The 23,891-nt window shown below is 38.1% G+C and overlaps 1 protein-coding gene across 3 annotated transcripts; it reads left to right on the top strand.

Annotated features, from left to right (window-relative positions):
- The first annotated feature begins 309 nt into the window (after positions 1-309).
- On the top strand, positions 310-23,185 carry LOC113681999 (A disintegrin and metalloproteinase with thrombospondin motifs 6). Of its 3 annotated transcripts, XM_089210928.1 has the most exons (29): positions 315-423; positions 1,567-1,619; positions 2,713-2,784; positions 2,871-2,899; positions 3,349-3,421; positions 3,758-4,077; positions 4,226-4,379; positions 4,480-4,628; positions 4,770-4,853; positions 5,604-5,725; positions 6,112-6,125; positions 6,480-6,585; positions 7,424-7,549; positions 8,397-8,550; positions 9,371-9,466; positions 9,769-9,908; positions 10,468-10,534; positions 10,670-10,751; positions 11,132-11,253; positions 11,883-12,006; positions 12,560-12,649; positions 13,217-13,380; positions 14,248-14,380; positions 14,908-15,037; positions 15,218-15,428; positions 15,688-15,844; positions 16,075-16,256; positions 22,046-22,195; positions 23,016-23,185. In XM_089210928.1, exons 3-29 carry the CDS (start codon positions 2,727-2,729, stop codon positions 23,022-23,024), a joined length of 3,246 nt encoding a protein of 1,081 aa, XP_089067054.1. In that variant the 5' UTR covers positions 315-423; positions 1,567-1,619; positions 2,713-2,726; the 3' UTR covers positions 23,025-23,185. The 3 variants fall into 3 exon arrangements, with proteins under 3 accessions (XP_089067053.1, XP_089067054.1, XP_089067052.1); XM_089210927.1 differs by lacking the exon at positions 1,567-1,619 and having other exon boundaries at positions 310-423; XM_089210926.1 differs by lacking the exon at positions 315-423 and having other exon boundaries at positions 1,505-1,619.
- Positions 23,186-23,891: the final 706 nt, after the last annotated feature.

Genomic DNA, 23,891 nt, shown 5'->3' with positions numbered 1-23,891 from the left:
ACGTCAGTTTAAACAATAAAAAGCAATTTTCTATCCATACGCGCCGAGATAGATGAAATAAAATATAAAAATTACACAAGCAGTATAGGTGCTGACTTAAGATACAACGTCGTGAACACCCTTTTCATATAAACACAGCTGAAATCCTTCGTTCAGTTTTCACATTTAAAAATAAGTTGCTTTGGAATAATTTTAAGAGTATTGATTCTTTCAGTATTTCACCAGTTTCACATTTAAGACAATTTTAAAAGACAAAATGTACCTGAAAGTCAACAATAGGCACCTGGTTGGTCTGTAAACACTGGAAATACTCTGTCATTCAGCACTAAAACAAATACAGTCGATCTCCTCGTCTTCTCACATGATTCGACAGCCCTTTTTCACAATTGTTGGCACGATTTGATCTACATTTTGGATAAAGAGGTAAGTGGAATTGGAATAACTCGGCATTGTTGATCTAAAGATAGAGCAAGGATACCTAGGCTTTTCATAAATCATTACAACGTGAGAAAGATCAATTAGCAACAAAAGATGGTGTCAACCTGTTTCGAAGAGATTTTTCGGCTTTTTTTCAATAGGGTGGCACATTTCAAGGATAAGACAAACTTTTCATTGCATTGAAGAATATGCCATGACTCCAGGGATTTTAATTCATGTGTTACTTAGTTGAATACCACAATGACAGAAGCTGGCGCGGTTTTAACAATTGGAAAAGAGTAGGAGCGAGAAATCAAATAAATGTTATTGCACTTGTTTACTTTTTGTCGTTGAATGTTATCCGGACTTACCGGGTGTTAAGAAAATTATTCAGAGAACATATAAGCTATAGCAAGAGATGTGTTACTGCAGTCAGTTGCAGACAAGTCTGTCATCAGTACTGTATGTTTTTCGTTTTGTTTAAATGAATAACGCCAACACTTGCGAGAAATGCAGCGGTTTAGAATTCTATTTGCGTGTAATTTGAAATGGGTCTACATGAATCATTTCTGTTTGTTCTCGTTCTTTGATATTTGCCCGATTTCCTGCGATTCCATGCCTTTGCAAGTATCAGCTTTCAGAACCTAAAGTGCCAATTACTTCAAAGAAGGCAATTCTCGTTGCATTGGGTCGTTTGGTCAAAAATTCTCAAAAAAAATATAAAGGCGCAGCTCACCTTGACAGGCGTACTTAAAGACTGAATTGTTAAGGGCAATGATTAACTCAGTGAATGTCAATAAAAAATTGACACTTTTTGTTTGAAATACCCTCCCAAGGCATAAATATTGATAAATACTAGCCTCACGAAAGAAAATTTTCATTTGAAAATCAACACATGGCAACAAGATTTTCAGCATAAAACAGTAACAAACCAGTCTGCAAAATTTGGGTAAGTGCTCTACTATCCCACATAGTTTTCGGGGGAAATAAAATTACTCTCTAAAAAACTGACATTCTATGTACAAAACAGTTTAAACGTTTTTGTCAGACAAGCCTAATTTACATTGCTTTTTCCGCTAACAAACACAAATAACATCTGCCTTTTAGCGAAATGAAAGGAGATTTTCTCATATTCTTGTTTTACTGCAGTCTCGGTCACCTTTGAATTAGACTACTGCGCGAGCTTTTTTGCAGACAACAAGGTAACGTTGTGCTTTTCTTGGTCTATCTTTTACTTTACAAAGAATATTCTGTGCTTCAGAGAAGCTTTCGCCATTTTAATTTTCAAATTTATTAGCTGCAAACTAACAGACGGACTTGTGCGGCTAAATTTCATTGATCTCGCCATTTCCATTTGAGGTGAAAACCACAACCTTCATGTTCTGGGATGAGGAAAACATTCCTAAGTCTATTTTTCCAAAATCTCAATAAGTTACTTATTCTGAAATCAGCTTGGCTCCAGTTTCGTGGTAGTGAAGCCCAGTCTTACAGTTGATTTGTCATTGCTTCGCTTAGAAATCTACCTCTATATTGAGTTCGACTCAAAGAAGATCATATTTAATGCCGAAACTCACCCAACGTCGCCTTGACTTTCAGTTAAATCTCACTCTTAATTGTGTAATCTGTTTAAAACTTGATGGCTTTTGTTTCGACCATTACATTCCTTTTGGACTCAAAATTCTTAAAAAGTAACTAATTCATGGAAATATTTCACAACGGCGAGCCTATAGATGCACGGGAATGCACTTTGTACTTATACGCACTGCTCTTAGCTCACCTTCTTACTACTATAAAAAGATTTCGCGTTTGAGAACAGGTGATGACAAAAAGATTTTTCTTCGCAGTTTTCAGGATTTCTGATAAAGATGAAGCATCTACAAGGCGAAAAGGATAAACTATTACGGATATGGTCTTAACGAGTTTTGACAGAATAGGCTGATATACTTTTCTGTCCTAAACAAGAGCTTTCAAGAAGGCTTCGGTTTAAAAGTTCTGTTGCTCTTCATGACATTTAAAATAATGCTAAGCTATACCAACTTTTATGCAGTTTATGCAGATATGCAAACTTTGGTCTGTCGCTAAACTGAATTAAATCGACTAAATGGAGTTCAAATCACCAATGCCTCGCACTACGCTAACTGAAGCGTTGTACAGTTAGTTAGTTACAAGCAAACCCTAGAATCTTTGAAATTACACAAAGAAATAGTGCATTGCTTAAGAGATATACGTCTAGGACTGTCGGTTCCCTGTGAAAACCACATGATCACAAAAATTGTTCTCAACTTTTCTTTTCAGAATCCTCGGCAGCAATGCTCTCTGTGACTAAAATTCTATTACAAGTGGGCGTTGTTCTAAGTATCGTTTCAGGTATGAAAATTATATTTGAAAACCATAGCTTTATTATCGTTTCGTGTGACAGTGAGATATAACAATACTTTGCTTTTATTTCCTAGAATCGGTCACGTCTACCATCAACCGAAAGGTATTCATAAGATTTTGATTTGAAAATGTCTCATTGTCACGAAAATCAAAACTTCATTATTGCGTTTTCGACGTCTACGGGTGATCTCACCATAACTATTGTTAAAGAGTGAATCATTTATGTAAACATAATTACTGCGATTGAGACAATTAATTACTTAGGGGCCAGTCTGTCTTCAAAATTCCACCTTTTTGAAAACTAAAAGCGAGCCCTTTAGGAAAGCTTGCCCCAGAGACTCAAACCTCGCGTCATTCGCTCATCTCAAAATGCCACTTTCAACCAGCGACATTTACGTCCACTACACAAAGTGCGAAGCTTTGTTTCTTGGACCCCAGACGTTTTTAGTGCGATCTTGATGGACAAATTGAGTCTAGCGAACCGAGGTTTACATGCTATACTGAAAGTAGTTGTAAAATGCCAATAAAAGTTTTTCATGATCTTGTGATTAGGTTCCAGCTCTCCATCATCGAATGACAAAAAGGGAGATATCAAACTATTTTGGAGCGAACTCCCACTCAGAAGGTCCGTATTCAATGTAATTATTTTTCTCATTTCGGGGCCCCTTTTTATTCATCGCCTGAGAGAGGTGGGTTTGGAGGGTTTTGGGGCGATCAAATCTTTTTCAGAGGGAACAGAGGGGGGATCACAAATTGAAATACCACAGAGCCTCAGGGAAATCACGTTAATGTTAGTGTGAGACAACCAAAATCCTCCCACCCCTCCCATACTGCATTGAAATTCTCAGTTTGTATCAGAAACTTAACAAACATTGCTCATCTTGTCGTATTTATTGTTTGTTATATATTTGCACTCGTGTTTTATCAAATGACTGTTATGTTTTATTATTGTCATCGTTAGTGCCTGAGTATGAAGTCATCTCGCCATTCCAAGCAGACGAAACTGGGGAATTTCTTTCTCATGAACTTCACAAATGTAGTCGCAGGAAGCGAAGCACAGATCAACCCAACAACTGGTTTTATAACATGGAAGCGTTTGGTTTCAAACTCCATTTGAATGTCACCAAATCAAGACATATACTGGCCCCTGGAGCTATTGTAGAAACAGTCCATGAAAACGGGAGCAAATCCTACGCCGCACCACCTAAGAATACCTTCTATAGTGGCCATGTAGTGTCCCATCCTGGTTCTGTAGTTGCCGTCAGCAACCACGATGGATTGGTATAAATATGTAGACTTCAATGAGTAATGAGTGTAAATGTTCCTGTTTTTGCTTTACGTTAAAGTAAAGCTCTTTTTCCGTGTATGACATGCTATAAGCTTCCTATGAGATGACAAAACATAATTGTTAACTCTCTTTATTTCTTAGAGTGGTATGATCAACCTTATAAAGCAGGCACTCTTTATACAACCACTACCCAATCACCTCGCAAAGGATTATGGGTCATTTAGTGGTGCGCAGCCTCATTTGATCTTTAAAAGATCACTAGGAGATGTCATCGGTAGAGGATGTGAAATATCAGGTAGAATACATACTGATAACGCCTATGGGGAAACCAACAATATAAAACTTCCAAATCGTGAAACATTGTAATTCTAATCAACCTTGGTTTTGCAACACAGATTCTCACGAGAGAATGAAAAGAAGCTTGGAAATTAAACGTTCAGTATCACATAAGCATTTAGAAGTTGCCATAGTAGCAGACGATTTGGTGGTCAAAAATCGTGGGGAAGAAAATCTGGAAAGACATCTCCTTATGTTGATCCACTTGGTAAAGAAACCTTACTCTTTTGTTGTCTTGCAGTGCATTTCTCTCGTATTAAACTTAGTTGAAATAAAACCCTTTTCAATGACCTAATTTTTGGAATGCATCTTAAATCTTGTATTCTCATTTTTTATTAAAACTTGTTAGGTCGATAGCATGTTTCACGACGAAAGTGTTGGAGAGAAAAAGGTATCATTGGTGGTAGTTAAACTGGAGATCAAGAAAGATGGGGTAAGGTTGTCTCTTTGGATTGTTTTTCTGTGTTTCTTCAAAAACAATGCCTCTAGCTACCCTCTTGTAAGGATCTTTACGTAAGCATTGGATCATTCTGGTGTTTTGTCAGTCTACAGAATAGACCATTGATATGTTAGTCGATTCTGGCTACTGGCAACCATTGCCTATTCAACACGTGAAAACAAAATGACGTCCTTTCATTCTTTATGAACAGTGTCCTGCCCACCTACCCCTCCCCCAACTCAACAATAGTCAATTGATGACAAGTTACAGTTAATGTTGGGTTAGGGGAGGGGTGGGTGGGCAGTTTCCCAGATACTGATATTGATCCCAGTGTCCTTCATTGTGATAAATGATCATTTTCTTCCAGGTGATTGTGGCAATAACCTTTTTATTTGATATCTTTCCAAAGAACTGAGCGATACATGATTTCTGTAACACAAGTATCAACCAATATCCGGTGCAGATTAAAGCACCATAGTCGTAAATGGAAATTAAATGAGTGTTCGTAAACGTAGTCACAAGGATGTTAGGAAAATTATTGTGTGCATTTGAATAGCCACTGCTTCTGAGTGTGTAACCCCGGTGTGTTTTTTTCTAATTTTATTTTTGTTCCAGATTTTGTTACTTTGTTTTTATAATTTTTTCTATTGGTTTATTTTTCTACAAATCTTTCTTTTATAACATACAGTAAGCACTGTCAGAGAGCGGACATTGAGTGAATGATCTCTACCAATCAATTTTCAGTTTGGTTACGATTCTTCAGCTTCCAATCATGTCAGACTAAGTAAAGTGAAAGCTTGGGGTGACAGCCTGCCAGAGTCAGACGACGATCCTAAACATGCTGACATTGTTATATTACTGACAGGGTGAGTAACAATTATAAACTCTTTTATTAATGGGGCATCATCCAAAGACACAGAGTAAGTGGGCTAGGATGGGTTATATTTGTTTCCAAAAAAAGCGGTGACTTATTCTGGAACAACTTCCAAATTGTTATCTTTTCCACGCCCAGCCTGAGGGAAGTTTATGCAACGTTTCACATGCTTAGAAATATTTTAATGCGTAGGGCTTTATCACGCAAAAAAATAAATAAAATAGTGCTTTTCGGTTAGGTCTGCTTTCGAAAGGTTTTTCTTTCAAACGAAAACGTAAGCCAAGAATGCCTAACTCATCCCCGCTGGACGACTTATTTGGATCAATCCGAGTTTACAGTGAGCGGAAACCTAAAACAAAGTCCTCTTTTTTTTCACAGGGATGGCTTTGGAGGTAAACGGATGAGTTGTTGTCTAAATCGATAAAGATTTTTAATTCTGTGTCAGTCATGTTGCTACACCTCTGAATCGATTTCCCTTTCCAATTTTTGTAGTATACAATGAACGTTTTTCGAGATTAACTTTCAGAAATTCTTGCCTCGATTAGATCGTCGTGTCAGAGCCTAGACATGAGAATTAAGACCTCCACCAGCTCCTTATCACTTTTGAATAAATGTTTTTCCATTTTTCAATTATTCTTTTAACTTTCGGTTTACTCTCTTTTACTGCCTTACACAGAAAACGAGACGAAGATTATTGATTTTTAGCTTTTAAGAACAAAAGACTTCATCATTTAATCAATTTTTAGGTTTAGCTGCTGTGGGTTCTACTTGCTCCTCACAGTTTGGCAAAACTGTTAACAATGACATTGGCCTAACATCAGCCATCATTATCGCTCATGAAACAGCTCACACGTGAGTATATATATATATATATATCAGTGATGAACAGTTAGCAGGAAAATTACGAGGGATAACGGGTCCAAATAAATAATATCTACTACTTGTTGTATTAGTCATAAAATAAAAGACTTTATAAATACACTTCTTTTGCGATACCGAACGGTGCAATTAGATAATCTCGTTCATCCGACAGCCTCTGCAGTCTTGAGCAACTTATCTGCATTTAGGGCGTGGGTCTCTAAAGAAACTGTGGTGCTGCGTCGGTGGGAGATTATAAAAGGGTAATTTAGTGTTATTAACTGAATTAAAAACGTAAATTGACCACCTTAAAGAGATTGAAGGTTGACGCTTCGAGCGTCAGCCCTTCGTCAGTCGCTAACACTCGAAACGTCAGCCTTTAAACTCTTTGTGGTGGCCAATGTACGTTCTCAACTCAGTTGATAGCACTTAATTACCCTTCGAATATAGAATCGATCCTCGTACTTAGAAAAAATTCAGGCCTGTACGGGATTTGAACCCATGACCTCTGCGATACCGGTGCTGCGCTCTACCAACTGAGCTAACAAGCTAGTTGGAATCTGGTCATTATGTTGGATCCAAACAAAACCTTCCAAGTGGTGAATAATGGCTGTGAATATATTAAAATTATATATATGCACTGCAGTTGAAAAGAAGAATATAAAATCGATCCTCGCAGTTATGAACACTACTGAACTAGTAGTTGGAATAAGGCCTGAAAAAGATTTAGGCCCGTACGGGATTTGAACCCATGACCTCTGCGGTACCGGTGCAGCGCTCTATCAACTGAGCTAACAAGCCAACTGGGAGCTGGTCATTATCTTCCATGTAGATTTGGCGTGGGTCATGATGAAGAGCGGTGCAACAACGGGTATATCATGGCAAGCGTCGTAAGCGACGGGGAAAATGCATTCAAATGGTCAAATTGCAGCCGTACTCGCATTCAAGAATTCCTCACGTAAGTATATATACGAGAAAGTACTAAATCCTGGGATTTGAAAATTAACAGAGATGAAGGTTAGTAAAAGGGTCTGACAAATTGAACAGCGAAACGAAAATTCCAATTGGAAGACAAACAATCAACAGCATTGAATGATGAACATTAGATTATTTTGATTTATATCTTAAAGTACTCCCAATAGTTTAAAACAGAATATACATGATCAAGCACAGCTGTTCTTATAATGAATGAGTAAAATGCAGAGGAAAGCTGATGTGAAGGCTTGTAGCCAATTGTATGTTTTCTACGTAATTCCATTCAATTTTTAAGAAAAGATTTCTACTCTTAGAGTGCTCTCTTTTCCCTCCTCACCTCCTTGAGAGAGGGAGGGAGAACCACGATGAAGATTGATAATTTGTAAGACAGAGGAAACCCTCTCGACCTCCTCAAAAGATAACGTGCCTTCAGCGGTGTTGCGGCTCACAATTTAGACACCCAATCTTAAATATCGAAGGCTTTCTGTCAAAGGCTAAAAACGATCTGTTTCATTTTTTTCATTTATAAATTTTTTTGCCAGAAATTTAATTATCAAGTTGCAAGAGTAACTAAAGGGAGCAAAGAAGCCCATGAGAGACCAAAAGCCCTTTGACATGATCGACTCCTTGCAAGTATAATAATTATAATTACAATTTAAATGTAGAATAGTAACGAATCCATGGCAGAATAGAAAATCAGTTGAGCTAAAACGTGGCTCAGAAAACTCAAGAAGGGTCTTCCTACACCCTTGCCCCTCCTGTAAGAGGATGGGGCTAAAAGTCAGGTTCTGCTCTGAGAATAAAGCTCTAGGTGTGGTATTTCCTGACAGTGGATCCGGTTCGGAATGTCTGGATGACAACCCACATAACTTCACAGAAATGCCCAGCGTCTTCCACAAGAAGCTACCGGGACAGATTGTGAACGCTACACTACAGTGTAGGTTGCAATTTGGTCAAGGATACTTTCATTGTCCCCAGAGGAAAGTAAGTAAAAATTGAAAGATGATGTTTTTCAGTGAATAACACAGGCGTACTTGAAAAATAACTCCGAGTGCTTTCAGTAAGAGTCAAACCTGCGACCTCCTGGTTAGCAACAATAGTTTTTGATAGGGAAACTTTTGTTCATGCGGGCTCGCGCAAAATTAAGAATAACGAACGTTTTCACTTTGTTATCTCATTCTGAGTGCAATAGTCCGAGTGTTACCCTCCGAATTACCGTCTATCAGTATAAAGGTCATGGTCACAAATCTGAAATAAACAGAAAAAGCTCAGTGATATAGAGACATATATATAAAAAAAAAAAAGAAAAAACCGTCGCTTATTTCTGTTTTCTTGTATGAGAAATTCTGCCACGGAAGGTAATCTCAAGTAATCTGTCGAATCCGATGTAATTCATTTGTTTGGTTGCATGTTAAAATGTTTCTTTGTCTGGAATAGTGGAAAGCTTGTGTTGTGTTCATGGGCAGTGAAAGTTTCCCTCATAGTGCCTCTCCCCTTACAAAAGCACGAGTAGGTACTGGCTAAAATACTGGGATGGTATGGCATGCTCCTCAGGGCAAGGGGAAGGGGGGTGGGCGAACAATACCAATAACCAGCAACAGCTAAAATTGTCGGTTTCGTCAGCAGACTTACTTTTATCAATTCTCAGTTGTGATAATACTGACAAACCTAACATTTAAAGTCAATCACGTGCGTAAAACGAATGTAAGAGAAGGGTTTCAAAACAATACGGTTTGACACTTTGAAAGCTTATGAGATGAGACCTGAGAAAAATTTAAAAGGCCTGTGATTGCTTTTTCATTAGGCTGACTGTGGCGTCTTATACTGCACCAACGATGGGTATAAATGTATATCTCGTGGAGCTCCGCCTGTCGATGGCACGAGATGTGGTGATAGGCACGTAAGTAAAAAAGCTCAAAACAACTGAATTTGAACTTGCTGCTACATCTCTTGCTTCTCGTAAAACTGCTGAGCTTAAGCTGAGCTGAGCCAACCAATTCCTTGAATAAGCTCTCTAACCAATAAAGTAAATCTTGAAAAAATAGACCGCGCAATCTGTATGTGTAACGGAAATTCTCCTAGACCCTTACGTTTGCGGCAGACTAATCACTGTTCCAGATGTGATCATGGAGACCTCATTCACAAAGGGATTATAATTTTCTTCGAGTATACCATAATTTTTACTTTCTCTTATTTTTGAAGTGGTGCATTAAAGGTGAATGTGAGGATGACGGCTCTGCGATGATTGACGGAGGATGGAGTGATTGGCTGGACACCCACTCATGCACACAAACTTGCGGTGGCGGAGTGACCTGGAAAACAAGATCATGCACCAACCCTGTGTAGGGATAGCCATTACTCTAATTTTTGCTGCTTAATTCTTTCTTAAGCAATATTACTGAGGATCTAAATGACCATGTACTTCGTTAAGGTTTTTTTTGTTTTGTTCTGTTCAGTGAAGTTTGAACCCAGCGATAACAGTTAATCGTGCAGTCTAATCATTCAAGTGAGAGGAAGCCTGAGAACGACTGTTGTCGTGAGCAATAACAAACCATTAGTGTTATTGACATAATCAACGAAACAAACAAACCGATCAGAACGAGCAAACCTTATCGACGGATCAAAAATGATCCTATGAATGACGAAAGATTTATGCTACTTGAGTCCCTCAGCTGATAAGATCTCGGCAAAACTGGCCAATACGTCTTAACGTACAAGACTTTAGAACGATCGGTGAGCAAACAACCCTTTACCTGATAAATACTTGTTTATTGTTCTTGTTTTGTCTTGTCCTGGTTTGATTTGCGATAGCTCAATTTGTTCCAAAACATTTTGTCAATCGTCAGCAATCAGTCATGGGACTATCGCATGGTAATTTCTCGCAACAATATTATTTTTTAGGCCACAGAATGGTGGTAAAAACTGTGAAGGATCAAAGAAAGGATCATGGGAAATGTGTAACACAAAGGTAATGAAAAACCATCATACAGTGGCTCCGACTGGGCGTGAATTAGTTTTACAAAATCGTTACTTAGTATCTTATGTATCATCCTTAAATCCAAACACGGATAATTTTCAGCATAATTACACTTTTTGCCCACAGCCTTGCCCTGAAGGCTCCACAGATTATAGACTTACTCAGTGCCAGGCCTTTGATCCGAAATCCGTGGTGCACTGGGGATCAGGTGCGTATCTTACGTCACGAGAGGCTAAGCAGCCAAGAATGTAACTGAAAATGTTTCAGAGATGATTAAATCGTTTTCTCTGGTCAGAAAAAAGGAAGAGTTAATCTACGATTTTTTCAAAGATATTACTTGTGATTCTTGTCGTATATTATTTCAGCTGCTTCCAGTTGTGAATGTAGCAGTAATTTATGTGATGAATAGATTAAATGCCAATTCAAACTATCAGAGAGGGTGATCGAAAAAAGCGGAATAGATAAGAGGAAATCTGCTAGCAGTAATAAATCGTTTTCTACACTTGGTAGCATGTACTTCAAGTCAGAATAAAATGTACTTGAAACTGAAATGAAAATGTATTTCACCAAAAAAAACTCGCTTTTCAGATCCTTGCATATTAGAATGCCGACGAGGAAGCTATGCAACACCTCGAGGCCGAGTCAAGGACGGCACTCGATGCAACAGTAACCCCATGAGCAAAGACGTTTGCATTGAAGGAGTTTGCCAGGTAAAATTTAAAAATTGGGAACTGACACACGAAGCACACTGAGGAAAGACAAACATGTCACATTTTCCTGTGCTGTCGACTCCGGTGTTCCAGTAATGTAGAAGCATTGTTAGCTTCTCGCTCCCATTTTCATATCCTTGGCTGAGCGGTGCCTAAATACCTCCATAAGTGGTTCATTTTTCAAAGAGTCTAGTTCTCTTGCAAGGTTGTCTACAAAAGCTTCCACGGAAGTCCAACCGTGATGAAATCATGGCAAAAAAGAGACCAAAGCAAACCACAAGTTAAGACAAAAGAGAAAAACTCCCCACAGTTGGATTTTCAGAAATTTTCCCACGTTGTGTCACAATATTACAGTCAAAAGATTGTAGATTTTCAGTGATAGCAAGGGTTGTAATTCAAGACATTGATCATTAAATTTCGTCAGAACTGCTGTGGAGACTGATAAAGAACGTCCTGTCATAAAATTTTAGCCTGATCAGATCATTAAAATTCTAATGCCTATGATAATTAGCGAAAAAATCGAAGAAAAGGTCCTTAACCATGATAAAGTCAATCCGTCTCGTTTTGACCAGTAAGCCCCAACTGATACTCGTTTACCTTTTAATGATCTGGTTTTTTTTTGTTTCCAGCCCGTTGGTTGTGACATGAGATTAAATTCAGGCGTGAAGTACGACCATTGTGCTGTTTGCGGAGGCGACAGTTCCACTTGCAGCTTCGTTAGTGGGTTGTACACAGAGAACTACCGTAAATGGGGTAAAAAAACTGAATAATTTTCATTTAACGCAAGGGTTGTAGTAAGAGCTACTATGGGTTTCGCAACCTATCTCGACTTTGCTCGGGTTGCATGAATGTATACAGAACTATACGTTTCCCAACCGTTGAATAATCGTTTAGATCAGTTTAAAGTCTTTGAGGTCCATGTGCGCTTAAAGGAGCGTCTTCCTTTGATTGATAGTAATTGCCAAAGGTGATGAAACGATCATGGAAATGAAAGGAGTTTTTTAGACAAACTGAAGGTTTGAAAGGGAACTAAAGAAGTGCCAACAGTAACCTAAGTCCACAAATAAAGAGCTGGAGTACGAAACCTTTTAAAGTCCTTTAAAATGGGTACCATTTAGGGGCCCATTCTGGGCCGAGTAGAAGCTCTTTACCTCGAAGTCAAGACTATTCCTAGATAAATAATTGTGCAATCCTCGGAAAATATACTTTCGCCGCTCGGTTTACGACGTATATAATTATGAGGACATTTCTCTTGTTCTTAAGTTATCGGTTAGGGCCTATGTTCATCAATCGTTTTGCTTTCAAGGTCCAAATAAGCCAGGCGAAATCATCACCATTCCAGCTGGCTCTACCAATGTCTTTGCCAAAGTCAAGGGAAACACGAAAAACATGCTTGGTGAGAGGCCTGCTTTTTAAATGATAAAGTAACATCATCCGGCATCTGACACGCAATAAACAAGTGACTGGGAGAAAATTTTTTTATAATACAAACCGAGTTGAATATCAAATTATTATATTAGTGCTCTCTCAATAAACCGTTTTCACTTTCATTCCATAGATATCAGCAGTTACTGCGATTGAGGATAAAAAAAATCGCTCAATATACTGCTTTCAAGGAAAATTTTGTCGCTGCTCCCCTCAGTTATTGCCAAATATTCAATTTTCAACTTCGAATATTGCATTTCTAGCCTTCTGATTGGTTCTCTTAAAACCGGTTATCGGCTCATATTCCGAGTCACTCTATATGGAAATGCATTGCGCATCGCGGAGCTAAAAAGAGGCATCAAATAACCAAACAGTCATTATTTAATGAAATTTGATTAAAACAATTATTCTATTCGCTCTCGTGGGATACAAGATAGGTTATAGCCAACTCGATGCTAAGCGCCTCGTTGGCTATTTGCTATCTCATATCCAACGCGCTCTCATGGAGTAATTTTTAAATATTGCATATTATTTTCAGGGGTTAAGAGAGCAGCAGATGGAAAGTGGGTTTACAACGTGGCGTTTACATGGAGCACAGTAGTGAAGGCAGCTGGAACTAAAGTCGCCTACGATCACGAGGACTACGTATGGAAGGACGAAGTTGACATCCCAGGACCGACGAAAGAAGCATTGAAACTCATGGTTAGCACTTGTGGTGATTTAGTTATAGGCCTAATAGCGGAGCTCCAGCTCACACATCTACCTATCGACGTGCAATCTGCTTATTGTGTCCTCAATGCAGCTTGTTGCGCAAGCACAGTGCACCTTTGTGTTAGGAAAGATTAAAACTGGTCACTTAAAGACGAACTGTTCCAATTTTGATAATTCGACATACTTTTTTAGTATGTGTCCCCGCTTGCTCAGGAGCTCCGCTATCAGGTTCTACAGAAGTTCGAAACTTTGGCGCATCATCGTACTTCATCCGTCAAACCCCTAAGATATGATTTGTGATTATCCCTTCAAGTTGCAATTGCTTCGTGTTCTTTGTGAGAAAGTAGCCAAGGCGATTTTTTTGTTCAATCAAGATGATAAAATTTTGATGAATACCTTGGACTATTCTCAATACCAGTTTGCTGCATCTATTAACATCTCATCGGATGAGTTAGTATGAATACTGTAAGGAGAAATTACAGGTTCATCACGTGCCAAAGTTTAAAGTTTAGAGGGACTAGTCCAATGTCTGTGGATTTTATAAAGGTAAGCGCACCTCACCTGTTATTTCAACCCTGCAACGTGCAAAATGAGGCAGACAGAAGATCCCGTTTGGCAAGCTGCAATCTCGATTGTTCTACACGAGAGGATTCAGGTAGATCAGCACGAATACTTGAATAGATCAGGACAAATTAATGCATTCTACGGACGAATTTCGTTAAATATTCATTGATCTGGCCCTGAGGTAACGACGGTTGACGTCAAAAGTAGCAGAAGTAAAAGAAGCAAAATTCAAATCATTTTCTCTTCCTTGTACATTAAACCTGTAAGTTTTTTTTCTGTGTTTCTTTCTCCTAGTATGTTTTTATTGAAGGAGCAAATCCTGGGGTGGAATACCATTTTTTATCGCCCCAAAGGAGTGACGTAACTGCTGACCAAGTAAAATGGAAGATAGGAGGCTGGGGTGCATGCACTCAAGACTGTGCTGGAGGTAATGAGATTCAATCTGCTCGTTACGTTTAGATGAACGAGTAAGCAGAGCTAATTTGTTTTTCACTGGGTAAGGCTGAATTTTTAAGAAAAACAATCAAGGGTAGGTGGTGAAAATAAAAAATACGAAGACAAACTTTAGGAAAGAACTGAAATCGAGATTGAAAAAACAAATCCTAAATACCGCAGTCACTGATAGTTTTTATGTCACCTGATTCTGGGAAATGAAAATAAATTCAATTGACAACCATAGGAAGGATTTGAATGTCTCATTTGATATAAACGAACTCCGTTCCCAGAATATGGGTATTCGTTATGATTCTGCCTTGTTTATGTGAAGCAAGAGATTATAATCTTTATTATAATCATATTTTACTTTAAAGTAATTTCCCAATTAAAAGTCGTGAATAAGACTTCCCTTTGTTAAAGAAGATGAAGGTAACTAGGAAATCAAAAGAATTATTGATCTCCGTGACAAAGATGATAAGATGAACAGGCAGAACAAGGTTAATTGTGTTTTATTAACAGGATACCGGACAAGACTTGTTGAATGCGTCCGTAAAGATGACGGCAGTTACGTCAATGACAAGGTCTGCCTCAAGTCTGGAGGCAAACCAGCGATGCAGCAGGTTTGCAATACACAACCGTGTCAGCCGGAGTGAGTATGAAAGCAATGACACAAACTTTTAAACGCGGAAAAACTTCAGATAAACCTGTTTAAAAATCAAATGTCGTGCAAAACGAGTCCCTTCGCCTCAGTAAATCAACATCATTGGAATCCGAGAACTGCTTTTCACGATCGATTGAAATTTTTTCTTTCCTGATTTTCATTTCGTAGATGGTACCTGTCAGGTTGGCGGCCATGTTCAAAAACCTGTGGTAAGGGGATTCAGCTAAGAACAATCGTCTGCAGGCGAAAGAAAAGTCAGGAACATTATGAGACTGTTGAAGAATCCTCGTGTACTGAGCAGAAACCAGTCGGAAACCTACAGCAGGAATGCAACATGATCGCTTGTCCGGCTGAATGGAAACATTTAGCATGGAGTGAGGTAAACACAGAAGGAGGTCAGCCGTGATAATCTTGAAGTATATCGCCGTTCGAAATTTTCATTAACTACACTTCCAAGGATAAGATTAAGCTGAGATCGCAAATTAGTTTATAAGAATTATCCACTAATGCTGCGTTGTTTTAACGGAAACTTCCTCAAAAGCGAATTTCCTATCGGTTTCTGCAAGCAGCCAAAGAAAAACAGCAACTAACGAACCAAAATATGGCATACAAAATTTTTCATTCTGTATCGTTCTCAGTGCACCCGGTCATGTGGAGGAGGTACAATGACTCGCAGTCTCAAGTGCATGAAACTGAACGCGCATGGAATGCTGGTAACTGTGTCAGACTATCAGTGCAGCCACGCCGTGAAACCCACCACAGAGGAAAAATGCAACACCGATATTGAATGCCCAGGTAAGTAGATATGTAAACACATTTATGATATGTGCCACACTTTGGTGCGTTTGGATCCTCAGTCAACACGTAACAAACTTTTCAGGACCACCCAACACAGGCTGCCCACTAAGGCATCGACAGCATAGTCATGCCTGCTCATTCCACCCTAAAACTTTGCTCAGGAGCGGAGTAGTAAATAAAACCAGTTTACCATTGATAATCATTTATCATATCTTGTTACGATACAGGATCCATTCTTAGCCCGGATGGCAAACGGTTCATAGCCTTGGGATGCTTCAAGGACGCAAAGAAATTACGCGCTGTTCCAGAATTAGTGACAAATATGCGTGGAAAAATTGATTGGCGTCACATAGAAAACACTGTCAAAGAATGCGCCCACAGTGTAACGAAAAAGAACTCTACACTCAAGGTTAGGCCCTTAAAGATTGTGCAAACATACTTTGGCATAATTTGGAAAATCGACGGAATGATCAGCATATTTTTAGTTTTTTGAAGGGATTATTATTTTTTTTTTTTTTTAACATTTTTTTTATTTTCACTTAAAGCACAAATACTAGAGTAATACAAACAAATACAGAGTTAATTACACTAACGCTTACGCTACTCACTAACACTAATTACGAAATACTACATTACATTACATTCACAGTCGGCTAGATTTAATTTATGTTGTGGTTATATAATAATATAAGCCTAATTTGTACAAATACTAAACTACATCAAATTCCTTTTTTGGTAGAACGACTGTATATACAACTGCGTCTATACCTGTTAATACCCGATACTCATCTATTGAATTACACTAACATGTTTTCCCATTTTTTATAATGAATAGATTCTTTTTTATTCTTTTTTGCAATCAAAAATTCAAATTTCCGAGTTTCAGATGTTTTAGCCTTCAGTAAGGATACAGACGGCTTGATATTTTTAAAACGACATGAATAAATGGTATATTTTCCAAGAATGATTATGTGATTTAACAAACAATTCCCAGGGATATTATCGGAAATACCAAAGAGGATTGTTACCTCATCAAGCTTATCAATTTTCATATTGTAAGTATTTAACCAAGAAATAACCGAAAGCCAAAAGTTTTTAGTGTAGGTACAGCTGATTAGAAGATGCTCAAGAGTTTCTTCGTGATCTCCACAAAAGGTACACATCGGAGAAGGAACCAAATTCATTTTATATAGGATTTTATTGGTGTAGAGAATACGATTTAAGATTTTGTATTGAAAGGCTCTCGTTCTGGTGTCAAGAGTGACTCTACCCGGCAACAGATAGATATTTTTCCAGTCTATATTACCTGAAATATTATATACGGAATTAAACTTAGATTGGGCAGTCGGAGAAATCTGGATTCGTTTGATCAGGGTGGAATAGATTGATTTTGAAGTCATTCTTGTTATATCTTGAACATCGTCTGAAACAGTTTTGTCAATTCGGTTGTTATTATTCTCTCCAACGTTAAGGAGCTGTTTCCAGTTAGGCGGAATGGCGGAAAAAATGCCTTGTAGGAGTAAGTAATCTGACAAGGAGAGATTTTTCTCTCTAAAAGCGTCCCACCTTTTTAATTTTGAGTCATTTGAGAGAATATCTCCAAGTTTCACAAAACCTGCTTCTTTTATTCTCTTGTTGTATATTGATTTCTTGTTAATCAAGAGGTTCTGGTTGTTCCAGATAGTCACATTTAAAACGTCCTGTTTTGTAGCTATAATATCGTGATTGCCATTAAAGTCAGACAAAACTTCAAGACATTCTTTATAAAAAGAAGGTAGTTTACAGGGTAGGCGCGATGGATTGAAATTGCACTGAAGCAGGAAACTGGTTCCTACATTCTTAAGATAATGAGACAAGAAAACTTTCCACGGACTACTATTATCATCTAAATACCTTGCAAGACACACAATTCTTTGAGTTTTAATTAAAGATTCAGGGTGAGGCATTTTGAGGCCACCGTCTTCGTATTCACTAATTAAGGCTAGTCTTTTGACTTTGTCTTTGCCTCTCCACACGAAATTGAATATCACAGAATTTATGCTTTTTATTATATCCTTATCAAAAGAGATAAAGGAGGCCCGATACATAAACTTAGGCATAGCAAATGTTTTGACTAATTGAATTTTGCCAATTAATGTTAAGTTTCTCCATTGCCAGCAACTTAAGGACTTTCTTATTGACTTTAAAGTAAGGTCAAAGTTAAGCTCTCTGCTTTTACGCTGATCATAAGTGAAAAATATACCTAGTATTTTAATTGGCTCATTCACCTTATTAATATCGAGAGCTTCGTGATTTCGATAGGAACTTCCTAACCAGTAGGCTTCTTTTTTGTCCTTATTTAGTTTAAGCCCTGAACATTCACCATATGTGTTCAATAAGGAACTAAGAGAGTCAAAAGATTCCTTATCGCGTAAAAAGTTTGTTAAGTCATCGGCGAAAGTGATACATTTGATTTCTTTGTTTTCTACTACTATACCTTTTATATCTCGAGTCTGTTTGATAGCGGTAAGGAGGGTTTCCAAGGCTAAAATAAATAAATAGGGCGAGAGAGGGTCTCCCTGTCTAACCCCTCTTCCGATTGAAAAAAGAGGAGTTGCTACACCATTATTCATAATGCAGCTGGATATCTTAGTATAGAAAAGACGTATCCACCTAATAAAGGATTCTCCAAAATTGAACTTTTCCAAGGTCTTAAAAAGGAAGTTCCAACTTAAGGAGTCAAACGCTTTCTCGAAGTCAATGGTCACCATGAGACCGGGGAGATTGTATAACTTTGTATAGTCCATAATATCACCTATAGTTCGTACTTCATCAAAGATGTTCCTTCCTTTCACATATGCGCACTGTTCAGCACTAATTAAGTCGGAAAGAACTTTCTCGAGTCTTAATGTTATAGCTTTGGACGCAATCTTAACATCCACGTTTAACAGAGAAATGGGTCTCCAATTCGCAACATATCTTTTATCCTTGTTTTTCTTCTCAATAAGTTTTATAATTCCTTGTTTTTGGGAGTTTGCCAATTCTCCTTTTCCATAGGAACTGTTTAAAGAGTCAACTAACAAATGTCCTAAGGTGGGCCAAAATACTTGATAAAATTCTGCTGTCAGGCCATCGTTACCTGGGGATTTTCCGTTTTTAAACGTTTGTAGAGCTTTAAAACACTCCGCCTATGTAAGAACCCCTTCACAAATTTGTTTGGCATCTTCGTTTAAAGTTGGCAAACGACATTGGTCAAGAAACACATCGCTAACATTGTTATGATTGGGTGAGTCGCGGTTGGAGTACAATTCAGTATAGAAGTCATACAATTCTGATAAAATTGATTTAGGATTAGTTATTAATTTACCGCCTTTATCAAAAAGTTTACGGACGCAAGAGTTGCTCATCTTTCTACTTTCTAAATTTAAGAAATATTTGTTATTTTTCTCACCATGTTCATACCAATTGGCTCTAGAACGAACAACATTACCTTGAATAATATAATCATACAGTGAGTTGTACTCAGATTTGATCGTTTCCAGCTGTACAGCGTTATTTTCTGTCGGATTAGAGTCAAAAATCTCTTGGCATTCTTTCAATTTATTCTCGATTTCGCAAAGACGACTTCTCCTTTCTTTTGCCTTTGTTTTGCTATATTTCATTGTTACTTGTCTTATTTTGTATTTAATTAAATCCCACAGAAGACCTTTGTCTAACACTTCATTAAATTCTACTAGCCACGAGGGAACGTTGTCTTTTATAAGATTGATATATTCTGGATCTTCTAACAGGCTAGAGTTAAATTTCCAATATGACGGCCCAGTTGGTTGCATTTCAACACTGTTAACCTGGAGCACAATAGCAGCGTGGTCTGTTTTAATAGCAGAAATTATACCTGTGCTGTCCACGTCATCTTGAAAATCATCACTTATTAGCCAGTAGTCTAACCGACGTTGGACTAAAGGCTTATTTTGTTTCCACGTGTAACGCTTTTTATCCGGGTTCCTAAGTCTCCATATATCTACTAGGTTAAAGTCTAACATTAGCTCGCGGATTTTGGTTACCACGTCTTTTTTTTTTCTGTTTTACTTCCATAGCTATCAAGTTGAAGACTTAATGGCACATTAAAATCACCTCCCATAATAAACCTGTAGTCCTGGTCATAGTCACTCTCAAATAAAGTAGTCCTAAGGTTTTCATAGAAGTCAACAGCGTCATGGGTATTGTTAGGAGCATAAATATTGATCAACAAAACGGGAGAATCTTGAACTAACGCTTCAACGATGACGAATCTGCCCTGGCTATCTTTCTTGACCGACTTCAACTCAAATTGAAGGGTCTCACGTATTAACACCAGAACGCCTTTGCTATGATTGGATCCGTGCGAATAATACATATCTCCCAGCCACTGAAATTTCCAACTATCAAAAACATCTGGCGTACTATATGTCTCTTGCAAAAAAATAATATCCGCTTTCTGGTTCCTAGCCCATGTAAAGATCGATTTGCGTTTGTTGAGATCACGAATTCCTCTAACATTCAAGGATAGAACATTAAAGCAAACGTTATTCATAAGAGTAAGTTGATAGATATTACATTCTTAAAATATGAAAATGAGCCGGGTATAAAAATCGAGTGCGGTTTGAATGAAATAAATTGGTATCTAACAGACTGCGATAAAACTACATGAACATAAAACGAAAACGAGAACGAAAACAAAGAATGAGGGCGAAAATAAGTTAACCAATCCCACATACCTCTTGCTCCAGAAGAACTGTTTACGAGCACGAACAAACGCCTAGTACATCATTCCACCCGAAACCCTTTCACCGGAATGTGAAAAAAAAAAATCAAACTGGTAGTGCCCATGAGGTGTGAGAAAGAATATGCATAACGGATAAAGTAGAAAGTGACAAAAATGGCAGGAATTTTCTACTGCTTCTTAAATTAGCATTTTCTAGAGAAAAAGAATGATCATGATAGCAACGTTAACCCAAATAAACTTATTACATTTTACATTTTGACGTATTTACCGTTGATGTAAAGTTTGTCGGGCTCCGATCTACTAAAATAAGCACGTTTACCGTCCTTCCTGGCATTCTTTAACTTCTCCATTTGGAGCTTTCGCATCTCGTGGATTTCTTTCGGGAGGTCTTCATACATCTTGTATCCTGTTTCCTTGAGTTTACGTCCGCATTTGAGCACCCGTTCTCGGTCTGAAAATCTTAAGAAACGCGCAATAATGATCCTTTCTCTTCCATTTTCCTTTCTTGGCTTGCCCATTCGGTGTACTCGTTGAAATTCGATGTTCTTTGCATCTTCTATTCCCAGGACTCTTTCAAAGAAATCAGTCAGCACCGCTTTTGTATTTTCGGTAGACACGTCGCCCCGCTGAATAGCTCCATCTTCTTCGCTCGAAGCGAAAGTTTCGGGGATGCCTTCAAAATTCAAGTTTTCGCGTCGACTGTAGGCCTCCAAGTATAACAGTTTTCTACGTGTATCGCTGACGTCGTCATTGTTTTTTTTTTATGAAACTCAAAATAAAAAGATATTATGCTTTTTTAACAATAAATATATAATTGGGACTTGTTTTGAGACGCATGTTTTAAGAAAAAGTACCAAAATCCTCCAAGGCGACCATAAGTTGGAGCATAATTTGGAATAAAGGGTCTACTCAAGATACCTTCCTTCATGCTTTTCAACAAAGACCAACTGTTAAATTTTCCCTGGCATCCGAGTAGGAAATTGTAGAAATTAATAATAATCTACTACTATGATAAGACCCAGTTCAGTAATCTGTCCCAAAAGTCTAATTAGTTAAACAAAGCACGATAGTAAACGGCGCTATACGCAGAGGAAGAGTAAAAGAACGCTGGAGGTTTTAGGACCCGACCCGTCCCATACCTCTTTCGCTTCTTCACTCCTCCGCTATTATCGCACCGTTTTTTATTTCGCTTCATTTTATTAACTGAACGCTTAGCCTGGAACAGTATAGCTCAGAAAAAGATGTCGAATTAATCTAGGAAAGTAACAATTTTCGATAGAGTTTTGACTCAATTATTTTCATTTGAAGGTGCAACGAATTTCTCACAGAGCAGTATATTGGAAAAAAATATCAATGAAATACTTTCGTGGTTCGGAAAACCCAGTGAACAGTTGTTAAGCTAAGGTTTAGGAGCAGCACGACTTTACAATTGACTCAGCTATTTCTACTGTCAGGTGTTTGCATTACAGTTCTACGGAGAATGCTGGACAGGAGTAAATGCAGAAAAGAGTTATAGCGAGTACGGTGCTTCTACAAAATGTTGGAACGGTGTGGGCGGAACGCAGACCAATTTTGTGTATGAATTTATCGATGATGATGATAAGGTAAGCTTAATGAGAGGGCTGCTCTTGAAATCTAACCGTATGAGGTAGAAGTCCTGAGAAAGACTGTTATCGTAGCTAATAGTGACTGACATTTTGACGACCTCAGTGGAAGTTATCCTAAACGAAGAGTTGTTGGTCATTCCAGTGTTACAATTCTGGTTCGTGTTGAGTGATTGGTCAGTTTTACTTTGATGTTATTGGCTGTTGATCTCAAGTAGCATAAATCGGTCGTGATTGGTCAGTTTAAATCCGTCGACAGATTTCATGGCCCTACGCGAAAAAGATACGCTTTACGCGACGACTAAACGAGCTATTAGTATACGTGCTTGAGAGATTGATGGGGCCTTTGCAAAACCATTTCACAGTAGCTGTGCTTACGAGACAAATACCAAAATAGAAAAGACATGACAAATCAGTATTCCAACCACTATTCCTAGTATTATTTCCATGCCACCATAGACACCAACGATAATGTGCAAGATTTCACTGTTATATATGTTGACGATAGTTTTAGAAAAAAAACGGAAAGAAAAAGTCAGCTGAATTGGTAAATAAGAGTCTTCCCGGTAGCGTTAGCATTACAAATTTTTTTAAGTGTTAAAAAAAGGTTTCATACTTCCTTAAGATGATGCACGTTAGTAACCTTAAATTAGGATATTGAACGACCTTGGGCACTATGACTTTTTTCTCTATTGATGTGGTCATGTGGCAAGGTTCTATCAATGGTCAATTATGAGGTGGGAAGAGGGGAATGGCTCCCATATAATCTGACATATCACGTGTCTATTAAAGAGAACTTTCTTGGTTATTTTGCTCACAGAGTCCTTAGTCCAATCCTTGCCACAGAGCGAATGGCAGCGGAATGACGACAACGGTAGAATGCGAACGTTAAGCATTCGTTCCAATGATTTCTTGTAGAATACTAGTTCAGTAAATGAACCTGCGCATGAGCGAGAACGAGGAATAAAACAGTGTCTTACCCAGATTAAACTACGTTGTCACGGTTTGCTGATCTTATGGCCCGCTGACTGTGAATAAATGAAAATCGAACATGTGAATTGCGCTTTAAGAAATGAATATGATGGTGATCTTCGCAGTAATGAACACTACTGAAGGCCTGACGAAGACCTGAATTTTTCCAGGCCTTATTTCCACCACTGCTTAAGTAGTGTTCATATATGATTTTCATATATTAACAGTCATCGATTCATCACTTCACGGGTTTAATACGAACCATCATAATATCCAGCTCCCAATTGACTTGTTAGCTCAGTTGGTAGAGCACTGCACCAGTATCGTAGAGATCATGGGTTGAAATCCCGAAAAGGCCTGAATTTCGCTATCATATTCACTCCTTATGGCTCGCGTTGGCAATCTAATTAGCCTAAATAAAAAGGATAAAAGGAATGAGGGGCGGGTTTAGTGCAAGATGGTCGTTCATAAAAAAATTTTTTGGTAATTTTTGCAAGTCTTGGATCTCATTCCATTTCACGCCTTGAAATTAATTTGAGAAAGGTTTGTTGTCGAACTGAATTTGGATAGAGGGGTAAGTTTCTAAAGAAACTGTGGTGCTGCGTCGGTGGGAGAGTATAGCAGGTAATTTAGTGTTAACAACTGGGTTGAAAACGTAAATTAGCCACCGTAAAGGGTAAAAAAGCTGACGTTTCGAGCGTTAGCCCTTCGTCAGAGCGATTAG

Source organism: Pocillopora damicornis, chromosome 6 (genome assembly GCF_964200805.1).
Source record: "Pocillopora damicornis chromosome 6, jaPocDami1.2, whole genome shotgun sequence".
Classification (NCBI taxonomy): domain Eukaryota; kingdom Metazoa; phylum Cnidaria; class Anthozoa; order Scleractinia; family Pocilloporidae; genus Pocillopora; species Pocillopora damicornis.
The sequence above is the reverse complement of the archived record's forward strand: the minus strand, read 5'-3'. Positions and strand labels throughout refer to the sequence as shown.

Coding starts and splice junctions, on each gene's coding strand:
- LOC113681999 (XM_089210927.1), top strand. CDS start 2,727: ATGCTCTCTGTGACTAAAATTCTATTACAAGTGGGCGTTGTTCTAAGT. Junction 10,752..11,131: donor CGTGGTGCACTGGGGATCAG/GTGCGTATCTTA, acceptor CTCGCTTTTCAG/ATCCTTGCATATTAGAATGC. Junction 15,038..15,217: donor ACACAACCGTGTCAGCCGGA/GTGAGTATGAAA, acceptor TTCATTTCGTAG/ATGGTACCTGTCAGGTTGGC.